Source organism: Trematomus bernacchii, unplaced genomic scaffold (assembly GCF_902827165.1).
Source record: "Trematomus bernacchii unplaced genomic scaffold, fTreBer1.1, whole genome shotgun sequence".
NCBI lineage: Eukaryota > Metazoa > Chordata > Actinopteri > Perciformes > Nototheniidae > Trematomus > Trematomus bernacchii.
This window is the reverse complement of record NW_022988097.1, coordinates 7587820-7607047: the sequence shown is the minus strand read 5'-3', so window position 1 is coordinate 7607047 and position 19228 is coordinate 7587820. Positions and strand designations below refer to the sequence as shown.

Genomic DNA, 19228 nt, shown 5'->3' with positions numbered 1-19228 from the left:
CTTGCGTCGAGGCGTGCAGGAAACTAAACCCACCTCCCCTGAACATGGGTCGACTGAAGAGTCTCGTCATGCCTGCCTACAAGCAGTAGCGCTGAGCAAAGTGACGAGAAGGCAACCACACACTTATAAAAAAAAAACACACTTTATAAAGTCAGGCAACACTAACCAGGCTTCGTGTGATTCTGTTTATTTGTACCTTACTTTGACCATCCGTTCGCTGTTATTGATCATTGTGGAGAGCAGGCAGACGTTTTGTTTGTTATTATAGCAGCTATCGGATGGAATCAATACATGGGCTGCCACAGGTTGTCATGTCCGACTATCACAAGTAGAATCATAATGAAAAATACGCCGGTAAAATGTGCCTGTAGAAAACGGCTTAGCAAGTAGTCAGTTTAGCTTCGGTTGCTATGCTAACATCACCCATGTTATACCAGAGAAACTTTCATAACAGCGTTGTGATGCCAAACAGCGTCAATTCAGACTGACACACATTCACTTAAGGGGAACTGGGGATATGTATCAGCTGCTTGTGTGACAGTCAGACAGTGAATACTTTAGAGCCGTGTGAGCTAACCCGGAGCTAACGGGAGAATAAACTCCCGTGGAAGAGCAGCCAGCACTGCAGCGGTCGGTAAATGCCGCTGAAACACATTAATAAACAATGAACCACGGCACTCTGGAGAAAAGTATAAGGTTGGAGAAGTCGTTATTTAATTTAATCTGGCTTCGTATGATTAAAAGCAACACGATCATCGACCCGACGCAGTCCCCCCCCCCGTTGTTGTTGTGAGCTCCGTTGGGGAGAAAATCAGCGATGTAAACGGTAACGTCATGACGCAGCAGCGGCAGCTGGGCGGTGTGAACAGAGCGGGAGCTGAAAAGGGAAACCGGAGCTGAACCAGAAAAGCTCTAGCTAGGAGCTAGAAAGGGAAAAGCGCTGGTGTGAAAGCCGCACCTGTGAGCCTAGTGTGCTCCGATTGGTCAGCTCGGCCACTCTGTTCTGATTAGTCAACCACCAGAGAGGCTCCGCCCATGTCTAACAGTGCTTTTTTCGGCTCGCTCTCAGAACATCAGTCTTATAATGGCGTTGGTACAGCCGTATATTTGATACGCTAACTAACTGAACTGTACCTACAACTGTTGTTATAGAAGAGTAAGTTATTTTTACCTGTAATAAACTACTACTGTTTGATGAGAAATCAAATCATGGTTTGCTATATATGAATGATATGTTATAGGAGCAAATAATTCAGGGAAGAAAGGATAGGCCTACTAAGTATTTCCATCAAACTTTATTTTTAGAAATGTACAAAATGAACATAAATATACATATATACACGGTATATCATCCATTCCTCCCCGTTGTCGGCATCTTGCCTGGGCGCAGCCGGCGCTTTTTAGGACGAGGCCTCAGTGTGGTAGTCCCGTCCCCGTGATGTATTTTCCGCCAGGATCTGGTTGGACGAAATCAAATGCAAATCACAAAATATTAGAGAAACTTAGTTGTTTTAGATTCGTTAGTAGTAGTTGTGGTAGGAGTGTGGATCTATCTAATCCATCTATATAATCAACACAGTAAGCTTGCCAGCTAATATGCTAACCTAGCTTTCTTGTTTACCTTAGCAAACACGATATGAACGTTAGCTCGGAGGAACGGCAACTATAATGGAGTGTAATAAAACTACTATGAACAAAAGCTAGTGGTTCATATTAGGCTAGCAATAACGTGTTTATAATTGCAATCTTATACGGGTAGTCTGCTACGTTCGGTCATACAATGTTTCTCGCTAGCATGTATAGCTAGCCTCGTTAGCTATACATGCTATCAGCGTCGGAGGAAAGCTAACTGTAATGTACCGTCCTTTGGGGGTCTGTGAGCGGGCAAAGAGAGGGGATTTCCCCGTTGTCTCTGCTGGAAGTGTGAAATAAACAGAGTCCCCATTTCAGGGACACCTCTTGGAGGTCTCTAGGCCGTCCTTTGGGGGTCTGTGAGCGGGCAAAGAGAGGGGATTTCCCCGTTGTCTCTGCTGGAAGTGTGAAATAAACTTAGTTGTTTGATGTTCGTCAGCTTGCCAGCTGGATTACAATGCTAATCTATGTTTGCTAGTTGTTCAGTTGTTCAATATGCTATACTATACTATGAACAACAGATAGTGGTTCATATTAGGCTATCAAGCACATGTTTACAATTGCAATCTTATATGGGTAGTCTGCTACATTCATTGTAGCTGGCATAAAAAAAATGTTTTTCCGAGCAAACTCATGTCTAGCTCTTAGTAGCCTTGTTGTTTAGCTCGGTAGCATACACGCTCGGAACGCCAGCTATAATGTAACTACGTTTCGCGACTGACCGTACGGTAAATCACCTGGAGTATACTGTCTATGAGTATTTCGTGTGTGAATGCAGACATTCTCCTGCTATGAGATACATGTATGTAAGGCCATCTGCTGATATTAGAGTTGATATGGAAACGCTAGCAACTTAGTTAGCACAGTTAGCACTGGCTTAGCAGTCCGAAACATGTTTACACATTTAAACAGTCGTGGTAGATACCTTGTTTGATAAATACACAAATAACAATGCAAACTTACAGGTTGTGTACCCGAATCTTCCCCTGCTCCAAACGGTCCAAACAAACTAGGAATAGCATCGTCATTCAGTTTCAAATGCTGTGCATATCCGGCCTCAAACTGGGCAATGTTTTGGAAGCTTTCGTCTGTGAAATGCCGGTTCTTCGAACCTCTGAAGGAACAGTGTTAAAAAGAAATTTCAACCACTGACTTCGTCGTGGTTCTTCCGTCGGTAGGACAAACAGCTCACATTTCTCCTCACATTTCAGGAAACAGGTCCTTGGCATTGGCATGACTGGATCGATTGTGAACTGAACCAGAGCTTCCAACAGTAAATGTTAGGCTGGCAGAGGGTGCGGCCAGCGCCGCTGGGTGTGGCCATAGCTCTTCGGGATTGGTCCATTTCGTTCCGGGTACCGCATGACATCATGCCGTACCCGGAACTAAATGGAAGACTCAAATGGGCAGTGACGTATCTCCAACGAGGCGTTTTGGGGAGGTATTTTCTGTGTTAGAGTTTTACTCGCTACAGGGTGTACTTTGAGGGTTTTGACTCTGCACACCGTTTACATGCATAAAAACCTTCATAACACACAAGGGGACGGGTAATAACCGGAAAAGCATGACATGGGAGCTTTAAGGGATGTCATCAAATGCCGTTGGCATGGCGACAGATCATTCGCCATCAAGTTAGTTCAAAAGTTTGCGGTTCAAATATTCTGGTGCTTTTCCAAGCCTTTTTACTTTCTTTTCTTCTTTCATCACACATTCAAGCCCCCAGTGTTCATGTATCATTTCAATCTAAATTCTTCACTTTCTTCTTACACATTACATTTCAGCATAGCAGTTTAGCGTCAGCTTTTCAGCATAAAGCATTCCCACTAGCAATTTCTTCAGGAATTGCATTCTCTAGTTGAACATCAAGTGCTTGTCTTTTACTTTACAATTACTATTTCAAACTCTGGAAACCTAGACTTGGTGAGAACACTTGCTCCGATGGACTTTTATGAAATCCTTAAACGTTTTATGATTCAGAATTGTGACCTACACCCAAATGTATCTATGTTTTTACAGTAGCATTTTAATTTGAATTGACAAATATTATGATCCAATGGATATGTGTCCAGTAAGCCTACTTAACTTTAAGCCTCTACCCCCACTGCCTCAACTAGAGTTTGCCACCTGCATTTTAGGTCCTGGACAACTTCTGTGGCAGTTTTAATGTTGACCACATGAGGTCTCCAGCGTTGTGTTTCCTGTTTATATATACAGTCTATGGTTTCCTCTCAGCCAGACAACTAGCGGTGACATCAGTCCTAGCAGTGCAGGCAGTCAGCCCACAGACTTTGGCTGCGCTGCTCAGAGATGGCGTCCCTTCTGCAGCCAGATAGAGTTGTCTATCTGGTTCGTGGAGAAAAAAGAATCAGAGCCCCTTTATCTCAACTTTATTTCTGTCGTTACTGTAGTGAGCTACGGTCTCTGGAATGTGTGTCTCACGAGGTACGTAAACCTTTTGCCCTGCTATCATCAAGCTAGCTGTTGTTAGCTTAATTTAGCTATTGTGTTGTTAGCCGGCTTGCTAGTAGCTTTGACAGGTAGGCGGGATTAGTCCAACCATCTGGCCCATTGAATGGCTACGCTGCTTGTCAATCACGAGTTCTCCGCATCTCATTGGCTGCGAGCGACGGTTGAACTTCCGTTTATGTTAGCGTATGTCGAGCACAGCAGAAATGGGCGAACAAGCTAGCTAGATAGCTAGCTCTTTCTATTATTTGAGCTTAACGTTAAATCATTCGTCTTCCCACATTTAAGGAATATTTCCGACGAGTAAATTCTATTTTATACAACATTAGTCCACCCTAGTCATGTCTTCACTGTCAAAATCCATCTTGTAAACGTGTCTCACAGACACCACACCCTTGTGCTTTAGACTTTTCACGTATTGCAACTTCAGATGACCTGTTAGTGATGTTTCTTTGTAAACACGTGATTAAGCTACTTAAAACCACCACAAAAAAATATATACTTCTCCCATCTTCGCCACCACATAAATGCTATCGATATTTAAGAATAATCCCATTTGTATTTGTATCACCAACACACTCAAGAACTGAACAAGTGTAACATAAGCTTTAAAATGTGGATGACTGACTCCTCTCCTGAACCCCTTTCTTGGTTATCAGGTGGACTCTCACTATTGTCCAAGCTGTCTGGAGAACATGCCATCTGCAGAGGCCAAGCTTAAAAAGAATAGGTGAGAATGACATGTACACACTAAAACTATTTGCACAAAACCCTGCAGTTCATTGCTCACTTCTTAATGTTTATTTCATTAATGACCTGTCATTCATTATGGATTATCTGTGCCCTGCTGTAGGTGTGCAAACTGTTTTGACTGCCCGTGTTGCATGCACACACTGTCTACCCGAGCCACCAACATCCCAGCTCCTCTGCCTGATGACCCCACTAAGACGGCCATGAAGAAGGCCTACTACCTGGCCTGTGGCTTCTGTCGCTGGACCTCCAGGGACGTGGGGATGGCCGACAAATCAGTTGGTTAGTGCTGTTATAATATATTGACATTATATTCTCACTTTAAATGTATTTCTAAGCTCACAACAACCCAAAGTCCTGATGTATATCTAGAGTTGCTCATTAATTCATCTCATGAAGACAGCTGTCCTCCGCTGTTTGAGTTACTTATTGTTATATCAAGTCTCATGTTTTGGTGATTTTTTTTTTGTTCTGTACAGCCAGTGGTGGATGGCAGGAGCCAGAGAACCCTCATACTCAGCGGGTACGTTTTCCCCTGTGGTCATTTGAAATCCTCACAAGTTGCTCACATGCTTCATGATCATAACTTGTTTTTAAATAAATGTGTCTCTGAATAAGTGAGACCCATACAAAACCAGCCAGAGGCAAAGGCAATAATAACTGTTTGTATTACTTGTGGGACCACAAATGTGCCAGCAAATCATAAAATTACCCCCTTTTACGTGTTATGTACGTTTTTTTATAAACAGCCAATGTAGGAGGCATAATGTTTTTGGGTTTTCCATCTGTTCCCTTCTAGTGAATGCAATATATGTTGAAAGCCTAGAGGTCAAAAGACACCGCTTGGATTGTGTTACTTCAAAGTAACTGCTGTATTTTACCACGTTCCTTTTAAAATTATGTTTACTAACCTCAAACCCCCCAATTCTTCATCACTCTTATTTAATAACAAAAAGCTGTGTCTGGATAATATTTTGTTCCCTACAGATCAACAAGCTGATCGAGTATTACCAGCAGCTGGCTCACAGAGAGAAGCAGGATAGAGATCGGAAGAAGCTGGCCCGGAGACGACAGTGCATGCCTCTGGCCTTCTCGGTACTTATTACTCATTCTGAGCCCTCTTTAGCCTTTTCAAAAACTCCAAACCTTCTTCTTTTACTTTTTAAAAGTCTGAAAGCTGTTGTCTCGCTGCAAGCTGTTAGAAAATGTGCAATTCTTGTTGAAGCAGAAATTACAAAAAAATAAATAAACGGAGGTTCAATAACTACCAAAGTATGCGCAATAGTATAATAGTATGATAATATACAATTAGCACACCTTTAAACCAAAGCAAGAGAGAATAATAAGCTGCCAATTGTTTGGTTGGAGTACACAATTAACACCATGTCTATGATTTGGGAGGAGAAATGAGAAATGCTGTATTCTTGTGCATTAACGTTTTTCAAGTTGCTTTCATTAATCTGCCCTGATGTGGACATGGTCTTCATGCTAATTGAGCTTGTTGGCACATGGTGTTACACCTCTGCATTCTGCTTTCACAATAACTAACATTCAATACTACAAACTAGCCTTTCCTATTGTGTAGTAATGGAATCATTTGAAACACTTAAGCTGTGATGTCCTGCAGTTGATTTCCATTACTGATGCATTTCTGTTGCTGTTGCATGCCACGAATGTTTGCTAAATTGCTTTGGTTTCAACTGGTTCTTTATTCTCTCCTTTTTTCTTTGCTTATGCACTCTGATATTTTGGTTTTGCCCCCCAGCAACACACTATTCATGTGGTGGTGAGTTGTATTTTTCACAACTTGGATAGTCTCATTTTTGCAGTAGCACTGTCTTGTCTTTATGTCTGTTCCTGTCTAATCTGTTTCTGAGTGACCTCACAGATCACATGAATGTCTCCTTGGCTAAATGACACTGGGATGGGCACAATGGGAGCCTTTATGTTGGATAGAGGGAGAGAAGAAATAGAAGACTTTGTTGAAGTCTATGTAACCAGATCAAAAATATTTGTCATACTAATGAAGTCCTGAACCCTGAGTTTATCAGAGTTGATTCCCTCCCACTATCCTCGGCAGAAATGCTCCTGTTATTGTCTCTTACCACAAGATAAATGGAATTGTGTATTGGCTTGCTTATTATTTTTTTAAATAGCCTTATTTGCTTTTCAAAGTTGTCATAAATTCCTCTTCAATTCCAAGACATTTTGTTAAAAGTAGTAGTGTGTAAATTGTTTTTAGATTGTGTCATTCCATAAATGGTCGTGAGTTATGTTTTATTTTCATTATGCAGAATGCTTGATCTTGCTTTCCCCCCTAAATTCACTCAGGAAAAATATGGTCTTGGAACCAGACTGCAGAGGCAGAGGTCTGGAGCCCCCATCTCAGGCCTGTCCGGCCTTACGTGAGTGCTTCTTTGTCACACAAAGCGAATTACATCTGCTTATTACCTCAATACTAACATGCATATTATTGGTGACTTAGATCAATTGATTTCTTACCATCCAGCAGCCATTGTTTCATTAATTTCAGTGTGCCATGAAAATCAATTTGTAAAGCCTTGAAACTTGGCTTGAGACACAAAGGTAATCCATCATGGTGAACGCTTCGTCACCCTTATTGTTTCTCAAAGTTACATCATCGCCTTGTAGTAATACATTTATGAGGGGTAACCCTTTTCATATTACACAACCGGGAAACATTCAAGGACCCTGCTTAAAGATGAAAGTTAAAAATTGGCTGACAAAAGGCACTTTTTTGACAAAGTGCGCTGTCAGATCCAGGAAATGCATATAGAAAAAGGAACCATGAAAAGAATTGTGTGAAGTTAGTCTCTTGTCTCAAAAAGGTTGCCGTTCTTCTAGTCATGTCTAAAATCTTGGACCTTGAAGTTGCCACCACTGAGTTCTTAAAAGTAATTTTTTTCTTAAGTGTATCACTAAGCAACTTAAACGTCCTGAAATACAGCTGCTGGAGTGTTAACTGGATAACTTGTGTTGTGGTGTTGTTTCAATTCGTCACCATTTTGAAAACCAGTGGCTCCCTAGATTGTACTAACTAATCCTAAAGCCTTACTTTATGCGGGCTAAATGCCCAGTAGCTATGTAAGATACATATTTGCAGGTCATTAGTAGTTGAAGGATTACTTTACCCACAATATTACCATTTGCATAGCAAATACTCACATTGTGTTACCTTGATTTTGCAAAGAAATCGTTTTTTGTAATGCCTACACGGTGAATGAAGACACAATGCATGTTGCTAAAACGTTAGTATTGAAATTACATTTGCATAAATAGTCTCGGAGTACTGATTATGTGCAATTGTTTGTAAAGTACTGAGCAAACAACTGTATAAATGGTCCTTAGGTTGTACTGCACAAGTTGTCGACAGTTTGTAAACTTTTGATATAGTTTTCCTGTCCCCATTTACTCTTCAATTAAAGCAGATTTCTCGTAGTTTTAGGATTTCTTTTTTTTGTTCATCAAAAATCTTTTTATTGCCCTCGACAATGCATAACCAGTGTTTGTCATTTTAGAAATGGAAAGCAAAAATATATGCATACAAATGAGACGGTGGTTTGTACTGATTGTATTTACAAAGAGAGACAAAATTACAAAGAACACAAACAAACAATAACAACGACTAAAGTAATCCCCTACATTCACTGCCAGTGAGCCTCATACACACGATTATTTACCAGGAACATTGTTAAATGAATATATATGCATAATAATAATAATAATATATTACATTTATATAGTGCTTTTCCTGGTGCTCAAAGCTTTAACATGCAGCAAATACATATACTCATATACTCATACACATCTACTATATATATATATATATATATATATATATATATATATATATATATATATATAGTAGATGTGTATGAGTATATGTATTTGCTGCATGTTAAAGCTTTGATATATATATATATATATATATATATATATATATATATATATATATATATATATATATATAGATATATATATATATATATATATATATATATATATATATATATATATATATATATATATATATATATATATATATATATCAAGCTTTAACATGCAGCAATACATATACTCATACACATCTACTATATATATATATATATATATATATATATATATATATATATATATATATATATATAGTAGATATATTTAACATGCAGCAAATACATATACTCATACACATCTACTATATATATATATATATATATATATATATATATATATATATATATATATATATATATATATATATATATATATATATATATATATATATATATATATATATATATATATATATATATATATATATATATATATATATATATGCTGCAGATAAGCTATACCAATAGCAGATTGGATTTCTTTTTTTTTTACAGTCAAAGTTATAACAGATTGTTGATAGGAGTATTTGTGTATCTATTCCAGCCTTAAAGAGGGTGAAGACCAGAAGGAGATCACCATTGAACCTGCACAGGCTCTGGATGAAGTGGAGCCCCTGCCTGAGGACTGTTATACCAGACCCATCAGCCTACCAGAGGGTAAGACTTTGTTTGGAGCGTGGTAAAGAAATCTGATCATGTGTGTTTCTCTAGTTGAGTTGAATCTGAGATGTGTTGTGTCCTCACAGTGACCACGCTGCGCCAGCGTCTCCTGCAGCCGGACTTCCAGCCTGCCGGGGCATCTCAGCTGCACCCCCGACACAAGCACCTGCTGATGAAGCGCTCACTGCGCTGCAGGGTCAGTACCTCTCCAGGGTCCACTGTATCTGTCGAAGGCTGTTGTTTTTATGAAGATTATATTGAGATAATAATCTTCTTTCTTAATTTCCTCCTCCAGAAATGTGAGCACAACTTGAGCAAGCCAGAGTTTAATCCTACTTCAATCAAGTTTAAAATCCAGCTGGTGGCTGTGTGAGTATTAGATCCTTAACATGTGTCTTCATAATGATGCTGATCCTTTTTTAAATGATATAAAAATACAAACCAGCCTGAAGCCTGATGTAGTTTAATAAGATTAAGTTCCTAAAGTTGTAAACTGTAAACGCATGTCCAGGAAATGATCCATGCAAAGTTATCTTTTTAAAATAACCAAACTATACCTGATCTATGCCATAATGTCCTGGATAATAAATCTGTCTTGTGTTTTCCTTATGGTTCGCTCCATTCTGTACCAAAAACATGTGTATGTTTTCAGTAGGTCATGCTTTGTGAGTGGTTGACATTTAACTCTTACTATTACAGATCCACTCTCAACTCTTAGTGAGAGTGGTTGTGTTATATAATAAATAAACAATCTGTGTGTTGGGTGTAACTGTAATTGATTGGCATTTGCCTGTTTGTTCCACAGGAGCTACATCCCTGAAGTGAGAATTATGTCTATTCCAAACCTCCGGACCATGAAGGTCAGTGTGCACACTGCTTGGGACATCTTGTGTATATCTTTGACATGTTTTATTAATCCGTTTGTATTTAAAACCTTGAAAGGCTGAGACTATAACATACTATTCATACCAACTATTCAACTTTGTACTGTTTTCACTGACGCTGCACTGAAACACAGCTTTCTCATCAGTAACTCAGCTTTTGAGTTTTAGTCAGTCTCTTTCTTTATTGGCCTACATTGCTTTGCAGTCCAGCTATTGAACGGTTACTCAGATATATAACAAAATGCATCATTCATAAAAAAGACAAGATAAAGAAGGAAATGTTCACCTAGTAGAGGCTGGAAGTGAATTGTTGACAAGGTTTAAACGCTAAGCAAACATTGCTTTTCTTAGTAGATGTCAGCCTGATGTCCAGTGTTGATTAGGAAGCACCTGCTCGCTACAGCATGCCATATCAGCTAAAAACATTGTCCTTTGTTCCTCTACATTTAATACATGGTCTATTTTAATGATCAACTCAGCTTGAAAGGTAATTTGTCTTGTTCCCCATCCTGTCTATCTAGGAGAGCCAAGTGCTGCTGACCTTGACCAACCCTGTGGAGAACATCACACACGTCACTCTGTCTGCTTGTGAGGACGAGGATCCTGATGATATCAACAGCACTGCTAAGGTAGTAAAGTACTTTGATTTGATCCTGATTCTTAAGATGTTGTTCAATCTAAAAAGGGGTTTCTCATGACAAACCTGTAGAGCACTATCACCCAGCTCTGCTGTCTAACAGCCAAAACACTAAAGGTATTTTAAAAGCTATAACTGTCATTCTGGGCCTGGATTGTCTGCAAAATGCTCTCACCTCTAATGTCACAACCACACATGAAGATGGCTGAGCCCAAATGGCTACACCTAGCATTGCTAACAGTGCTGACAGAGCAAACGGGGATAACCAGGTGGGGATCCAGAGCTTCAGTGTTACATTTGAATAACGTAACCGCTGATTGGGCTTGATGCAGGGAGGTGACCATTAGTGAGTCAGTGGGACATGAAGGCAGAGAATCACAAGCTGTAATAGTGTGTTAAAGTGAGTGAGGGTTATGGGTGCTTATAACAAGAGGGAAGAAGAGAACCAAATTGGAACAAAAACTGGTGCATGCTGGGAAGGGGAGTGAGATTGTTAGTAGAAGCCAGGGCTCTATAGACAGTAATGCCTCCTTGCCACCAGGTATCTGGAAAACAAGACAAACGACAGATCGGCAGGGAAAGGCTGGGGTCGTCGCAGATGATCATTTGGTTCCATGTTGACTGCTGGGTACACGGTTGTTTACTAAAACCACTTTATGAGGCAATAATAATTCAGGGCGGTTTGTTTATTAGCTTGTTTAGAAGCACTTCTGCCCCACATGGTGCACATGGAGCTTTAACTGCTGGAAAGAGCATTATGGCTGGAATACAGAATATAAGAAATGTGCACAGACACACAAGGTGGCAGTTGTTCACCACCTGCTGCCTGCTCTTAAATCTTCCATATTATATAAAGCAGTTCCTGCTACGTTACCAGCCATCCTCAGCGAGCGCAGGGCCTTCTGCTGCTTCACCCGCCTGTTCCTTCTGGAGGAGCTAGCCTGGTCATTATCTCATATGCAGAGCAGTTTGGTCCCGTTTCCACCTCCATCTGTCAGCTGTCACACGCCCAGCTAAGAGAGCCGTGTTCCTGCGGTAAATGGTCTGCTGAGCTGCCAGTTGCTGCGAGGCTCTCTGTGACTACAGGCTGTTTGTGTTGGCCTCTTTAGCGATGAAGTCATCGGCCAGCCTGGGTAAGAAAGAGCTCCTGGCCAAAACCGAGCATCTTCATGACCCATTTCCATTCACATCCAGGCCGAACTCAGTGTGCAGTCATGCCATTCTGCTTGATCAGATATTCAAATACCTGAGGGGCGGCATGAACCACAGCGGGCCATGCTCGGTCGGTTTTTATCGACCAGCTCTTTCCAAAGCCTACTTCGATGTCCCCTAACATACATAATTAATACGACAAAACATTATGTAATGTTTGCTGATGACTATAGGGGAACAGTTTATTTATTTTACAGGTAAATGCAATCCAAAGCACTTCTCTTCCCCCACAAATAGCACTAATATGACTGGTTTGTTGTCTAGGCAGTGCGTACAGAAATCCGTTTTGGGACACTTTCACAAGAAGTCTGAAAGTAGCAGCAAAACCCAAAGAGCTGTAAGTGGAGCTTGTAGAAACTGAAAGGTGAAAATTAAAGTGGTCTTTCATTGAGCCCCAAGCTTATGTCAAATGTTCTGAGGAGATAGGATCACAGCTAACATTGTAAAGTGATTATTTGGGTCTTTATTATAGCTATAACCTCATCTTTTATTTCCTGTCTTTGCAAATTGCTATGCGTCTGTTAATTTAATAATAATGTCTTAAAGTTGTCCTTTCTACAACCTTAAGTCATAAAATGATGCTTAAACTCAGATTTAAGCTATTTAACTTTCCCCCCTCACCAGATGAACTTTTTTAAACAGCCTTCGAGTGACACATTCTACACATCCATCACTCTGCACAGTGAAGGTCAAACTTTCAAGTGAAGCAACGAGTAAATCACATTTTTGAGTCGAGGGGGATTTTTACATTTGTTTTTCCAAAACACACACATTGACATTGGTATGTTTCAAAACAGAGAAGCTTTATGATGTTTTAAATATAGGTTGAAAGTCACTGAATGGTGAAACTTTTGGGTTTATTTCAGGTTATGGTACCCAGCAAAGAACTGGTGTTGGCGGGGAAGGATGCTGCCGCTGAATACGATGAGCTGGCTGAACCTCAGGACTTCCAGGATGACCCAGAGTAAGTTAACACACACTCACAAAGAATTAGAAGTGTGTGTGTGTGTGAGTTAACTCTTAACCTGAACCCTCTGTTTATTCCGCAGTGTCGTTGCCTTCAGGAAATCCAACAAGATTGGTTTCTTCATCAAAGTGATCCCCCAGAAAGAGGAGGATGGCGACGTCACCGTTTCATTTAAGATCCGACACGACTTCCGCAACCTCGCGGCCCCCGTCAAGCCGAGCGAAGAGGGGCCCGAGACCCCCGCAGAGGCAATTTGGCTGACACACCATGTGGAGCTGAGCCTGGGACCGCTCGCTCCCTGAACACAAATAATTCTATCACACAGTCCTAGTGTTGGGTCCTTTGAACTACTTTCTGTAAACTGTGGGATGCGTTTAGTTTTTAAATGATTTCTGATTCTGCTTATTGTCATTTAAGAGCTATTTGTGATCTGTTTGGCATACAGTTGTTTCTGGGCGTCAGCTCAAGGTGCGTCACCAAAAACATTGTGGTACATTTAGTCATTGTACTATAGCTGAGTTTATAAAACTACATGAAACCATGACTGACTGCAGACTGATAATTGCTTAAGATTTAACTTGATTTGTTGATATCTTGTTGGTTTTTGTTTCAAAAAAGCAAATGATATGTTTTTTTACAACCTGATTGTCCTCAGCTTAAACAATATCATTTCATTAAATAGCCCCTTTCAGTAATCTACAAGATGCACAACCTAATACATAGTTAAAATAAAAAATGTGTTGTATACATACAATATTTTCTTAAATTGGAAAGCAACTATGTATGCTTTGTATTATTCAATGTAATTGCTCTGGATTTCTTTCTTTAGTGGTATGGTTGAGCTTTTTAATGTATGTGGGAAACAGCAGTTTGCACAAAGAGGAGTGATTGGTTCTATATTATTATTATTATAACACCATAGAGATTACAGAAACAGAAATTGGGTGATGAGCAGAATCAGAAATCCTAACTGAGAACAATCTGAACATTTCCCGCCTGAGCAGCAATCTCTTCTGCGCTTTCAGCTTATGTATCCTCATCAACATCCCTTTACGCAGACTGTAATATCGTATTAACTCGCATGCTTCAACTCTAGTGAATATCGCACATGTAAAACAATATCATCACAGTTACTTTTTTCTCATTTGAAAGGCTTTTTTTTTAAGGTGATACCTGCTCATACAGTAACCCCCACTGGCACTTTGGAGAGGATGAAGCTCTGTAAATGACATTAAATACAAAGTGTTTATTATTTAAATGTACTCAAGACACTATCTTTTTTTTTCTGATTTAAAAAAAATGTATCCTTCTGGTTTGTAGAAGTATAAGTAAATAAGCTGCTTTCATATTTGGTCTCCAGTGTGTTAGTAGAACAGAGCCTAACAACACAGTTAATCTTCTGTACCGGCTAATAAAATAATGTGATACTGTAACACACCTTGTGACTTTTTTGTTGAGCTATGATGATTTGAAGCAGGTGAACGTTTTTATTATTATGAATTAGGACTGAGACCCATCATGACTTTAAACTCTCTTTGTGGTGTTATTTTCACTCTGACCACAGGATGGCGCTGCAGGCAAACAGTTTTTAGCTGCATGGAAGAAAGCTTTGAGAGGACGAGAGCATACAGGGACATGATTGTGTGATCTTGAGTTACCCTACACGCTGAAACTATGTCTGATTGACTGAGGAGACATTTGGATCCAGGCAGAAACATTTGGATAACAATCCAAGCAATGCTGGATGTTTCTCCTTCAGGATGTGAGTCATGGGGATACAATGTCAACATTAGGAGTAGATAATAATGGAATGTGTGTTCCAACAGGAACCATTCGTATTTACCAGATATCAGTACCTCTCAGTGATGCCTCGCACACACTGGGACAGTTTATCCTCTAAAAGGCAGATCAGATGTGTGGGATGGGGCCTGTTGAAGCTCTCCAATGAAACCCGTCTGCTGGGTAAACAGACCCACTCCCTCTGGGTAATAAAGCCATGATTTTCTTTTATCTTTCGGCAGATATAAACAGCTCAGAAGAGTGGCCTGTGAAAGTGCCATAAATCACCACAGAAGATGAGGTAATAAAGCACACACGGGGCGAGTCCGTACCACTGAAACAGCCCCCCCCCCCTTCAGGCCCAGCTGATGAGAGCAGTAGCTGACTCAGTGCACAGCAGCCAAGTGTTGTACCTGCACCTGCTGGAGGTTCCTTTCATTCATGCTGGGAATATCATAGTTTTGTTAAACTTGTATACTGACGGGCGGCCAGAGGTGTGAGAAATACTCAGATCTTGTACTTGAGTAAAAGTAGAAGTACCAGAGTGTAGGTGTACTGTGTTAAAAGTAAAAGTCCTGCATTCAAAAGGTTACTAAAGTAAAAGTACAAAAGTATTAGCATCAAAATATACTTAAAGTACCAAAAGTAAAAGTAGTCACTGTGCAGATCTGTCCATTTCAGAATAATATATAGTATATGTTTTGATTATAATTATTTATGCATTACAGTGTTTATCAAAGCTAGTAAAGGTGCAGCAAGTTTGAAAGACACTGCAGGGTAGCTTGTGAATTTACTCCAGGTGGAACTAAAGTCTGATTTAAGGGTTGATTATATTACACATCATTAATGCAAATCTAAAAAGTAACTAAAGGTATTAAATAAATGTAGGGGAGTGAAAGTACATGATTTATCTCTGAATTGTAGTGGAGTAGAAGTAAAAAGTAATAAATTAGAAGAATCTTAAAAGTGTACTAAAGTACCGTACTTGAGTAAATGTACTTAGTTACCTCCCACCTCTTTTGACGGCTATAATTGAAGTAACATTTGGAATTGAATTGCATATGGCAGTGGAGACTTTTTGCAGTAACCTTCCAACTCATGAACAGACCTTGAATGATTCCCAAAAAGCACCGTCTGGAAGATAAGTTCTGGATTCCTCTGGTCAGGATAATATTTTCCTAGATCAAGACTGCAGTTATTTCATGCTCAGCAACACTGGGCTCTTATTTGTAGAACCTCACACTGTAAACAGCACAGAAAGCTGACCTGTGACCATGTTATGGGGATTAGAAATGAATATGAAGGTTCCCCGGCAGTGTTGAGTAGGTGAGTGAAAGGGCTTTCATGTCTATCCTTTCCTCTTCCTCTGTTTTTCACTCTTCTGAAGACTTACATCTTTATTTATAAAGACAGACCCGGCCAGCCTTGACCAGATGAGAAATTCCTCACTGAATTACAAGTTTGACTGCACCCGGGACCTTTCCACAATTACGTCATCCGCCCAAACCGCAGTAACTCACCCACAGAATAAGCATGACACAAACGAGCAAAAGAGAAGAAAAACGACACCTTAACAGAGGCAGTAAATTCCCTCCATCTCATAAAAAGATGGCAATTTGAAGACCGCACTGCTGTCATTTCTCTGTATTACAGTACATGCGTGAGTTAAGGTGTGCTTCATTACATCTGCATAGATTTAGCTCATATGATGGTCAGATGAGTCTTTTTTCTCCTGTGTGGACAAGAATAGTTTGGTCTAGTCCTTTTTCTTACCATGAGGAGGAAAAGCACAAAAAGTCCCAAGAGAACGTTCAGCGTCCACTTGCCCCTTTTATATTTAGGTTGAACAGTCAGCCTGGAGGTGCTTTGAGTGATTAATCGCCTCCTTCATTTTCTGCTCACCAGACCATCATCTGGTTAATTAGAGGTAATGGATTATGTCTACCCAGATGAATAACTGTAGGCATGTCAGCTTCCAAAGCTGGGAAAGCCAAACCTGTGAAACATTAGCTCTTTAGGAGAAAGTATTTTGTCATTTTCTCTCCTTCTCCCTCTATTTCCTCTCACTTTCTTACAGTCTGTATTCTAGGTTAGCTGGAATGTTGACTTTGGACTGCTGGTTGAAAAAGATCGCTCTGAGAATGCAGCTGACCCTCGACACCCCCTCTGAGCCCCGTCAGACTGCAGGCTGAGGGTCCGCTTTTTGCTTTCATTTATTATTAGCTCAATTGCTCACCGGGCGCATTACGTCTGCTTGGGGCACTTGGTGTCAGCACACAGGCCTCGGCAGTGCCACAGGTTGGGGGCCCCGGGGGACTTGCCGGAGCCAATGGAGGTCTGAAAGTCTGCTCTGAATCTTCCCATCCAATGGAAAGAGCAGTGTAGAAGTAGAATAAGACAATCATTGTTAGTCTAGTTTTGTAAAAGATGATGGATAGCCCCATGTTTCAACTTTTGTGTTTTGCTACTTTGTTTTTGCAAAGCTTAGGAGCAATGTCAAAATGTGTTTTACCTTAAAATGTATGTTTGGAATCACACAGCTGTCTTCTTTCTACCCGAAGAGATAACATTTTTCACAAAGCAAAACGTTTAAACATCATATTACAGCAAAGAATGAGTCATTTGAATACACTAAGGTTGTGCGCTGGCAGTCAATTAGCCTAGCTTAGCACAAATACTGGAAAAATCAACTTTATCACCGGATTAATCAAACAAATGTGATATTAGTACGTTTAAGATGTGCAGGCAGTTGAATTTCCTTTTTATGTTAGGACAGTCAGCTGAGTCCCCATGTTTCCAGACTTTATGCTAAGCTAAGCTAACAGGCTGCTTGCGGGGTCCGCAGGGTTGTTTTTTTCCCTAGCTCAATATCCTCTCAATAGGAAACATTAAGGATACTTTTCAAACTATTTTATGTTTTCATCAAGTTTTTAACAGAGGTCAAAGGTGCAATGTATGTTTTGCTGGGTAAAAATGTTTACTTCGCCCACAGTTTATAGCTTACTGAGGTTATTCTCCTCAAATTTGAAGGCAAGACCGTTTCCTTTACCTTTGACATTTATATCTCCAGATTGGCCACAGATTTTGACCATTCCCGCTGCAGTTACAACATGCATTTCCCCGTTTTGCACTATGAACGACACACTTTTTGCAATCACTTTATCACTATATTCATGTTCTAAGATCATACGGATCAATATTCCAATGTATCTATTCATATGAAAGCTTATTAGTGTATTTTCCAAATAAAATAGCATATACACTACACTTTTGTGCTGAGTTGTCTTGACCCCTTTAAGATTAGCTTGAGTTTGCTGGCATAGACACGGCGAGGCCCCACTTTCCCAAAAGGCTTACGGTCTCTTTGCACAGACGTGTAATTCCAGTCACAGGACATTTCACCCTGGAGCACAAATTACACTCATTTATTTGCTTATATCAGCAAACAGAGCAGAGCTTGAGATCATCTGACATTGAAAGAAAGATTAGAAAAAGAGTCATGCATCTCTGCACCTGCCACACTAAGATCTTAATGCACAAGATAATCCTCTGTGGTCTACTACAAGTATCCGCCCAAACAAGGTTCATTAATTGCCAAAATGAATTACATGCCCCAAAGAAACTCAGCCACACGCCAGCAATAATGTAAGTTCAATAAATAGAGGATTTCAATTAGGGCAGCGCTTGTAATAGAAGCACTATTGTTGTCTCATCTGGGACGGTATAGCCGGGGGCTTCTTGGGCAGCTAAGCCCCATTAGGTCTCACTGAGAGTGCGCTGGCAGCGGAGGACTTGTGGATAGATGCTGAAGACAGAGGCGACTGGTTTCCTCTGTGCAGCCAGCCCTGGGGCATGCAGCCCAACCCACAGAAGCCCAGCCCAAAATGACCCAGCATTGCACCACAAATACTGTATATCCACATCCAGTATATACACAAGTTCCCATCACTGAGCAGTGCCGTATTTCACCCCAGAGAGGCTGAGTTAAATCAATGTAGGGAATCAATGAGAGCTTCATTGGATTTACCGTGCAGGAATATGAAATGTCAAACTGTCTCTGTGGATTTGTTGTAGACTCTATCAGTGGCACATTTTTCAGACTGAAGAGGCCCCACTGTAGATAGACTTGAGGAGTCGACAGCAAGATGTTTTAAAGCCTTTAAATCCACATACAGTGTTAATGTGTTTGTTCTTGCAGGATTACAGCTTAACACATGATTATACTTTTTCTTTTATTGCACATGAGAGATATTCATTATTGTAAATGTCCCCGCTGTGGGACTAATAAAGGATTTCTGATTATATATAAGATGTATGGGGAAGTTCC

At 40.2% G+C, this 19228-nt stretch overlaps 1 protein-coding gene across 1 annotated transcript; it reads left to right on the top strand.

Annotated features, from left to right (window-relative positions):
- Window positions 1-3886: 3886 nt before the first annotated feature.
- dctn4 (dynactin 4) lies at window positions 3887-14555 on the top strand. Its single transcript, XM_034121274.1, has 13 exons — window positions 3887-4074; window positions 4758-4828; window positions 4952-5130; window positions 5328-5371; window positions 5836-5943; window positions 7180-7253; window positions 9307-9419; window positions 9509-9618; window positions 9718-9791; window positions 10228-10282; window positions 10828-10935; window positions 13022-13119; window positions 13205-14555. Exons 1-13 carry the CDS (start codon window positions 3940-3942, stop codon window positions 13422-13424), a joined length of 1389 nt encoding a protein of 462 aa, XP_033977165.1. The 5' UTR covers window positions 3887-3939; the 3' UTR covers window positions 13425-14555.
- Window positions 14556-19228: the final 4673 nt, after the last annotated feature.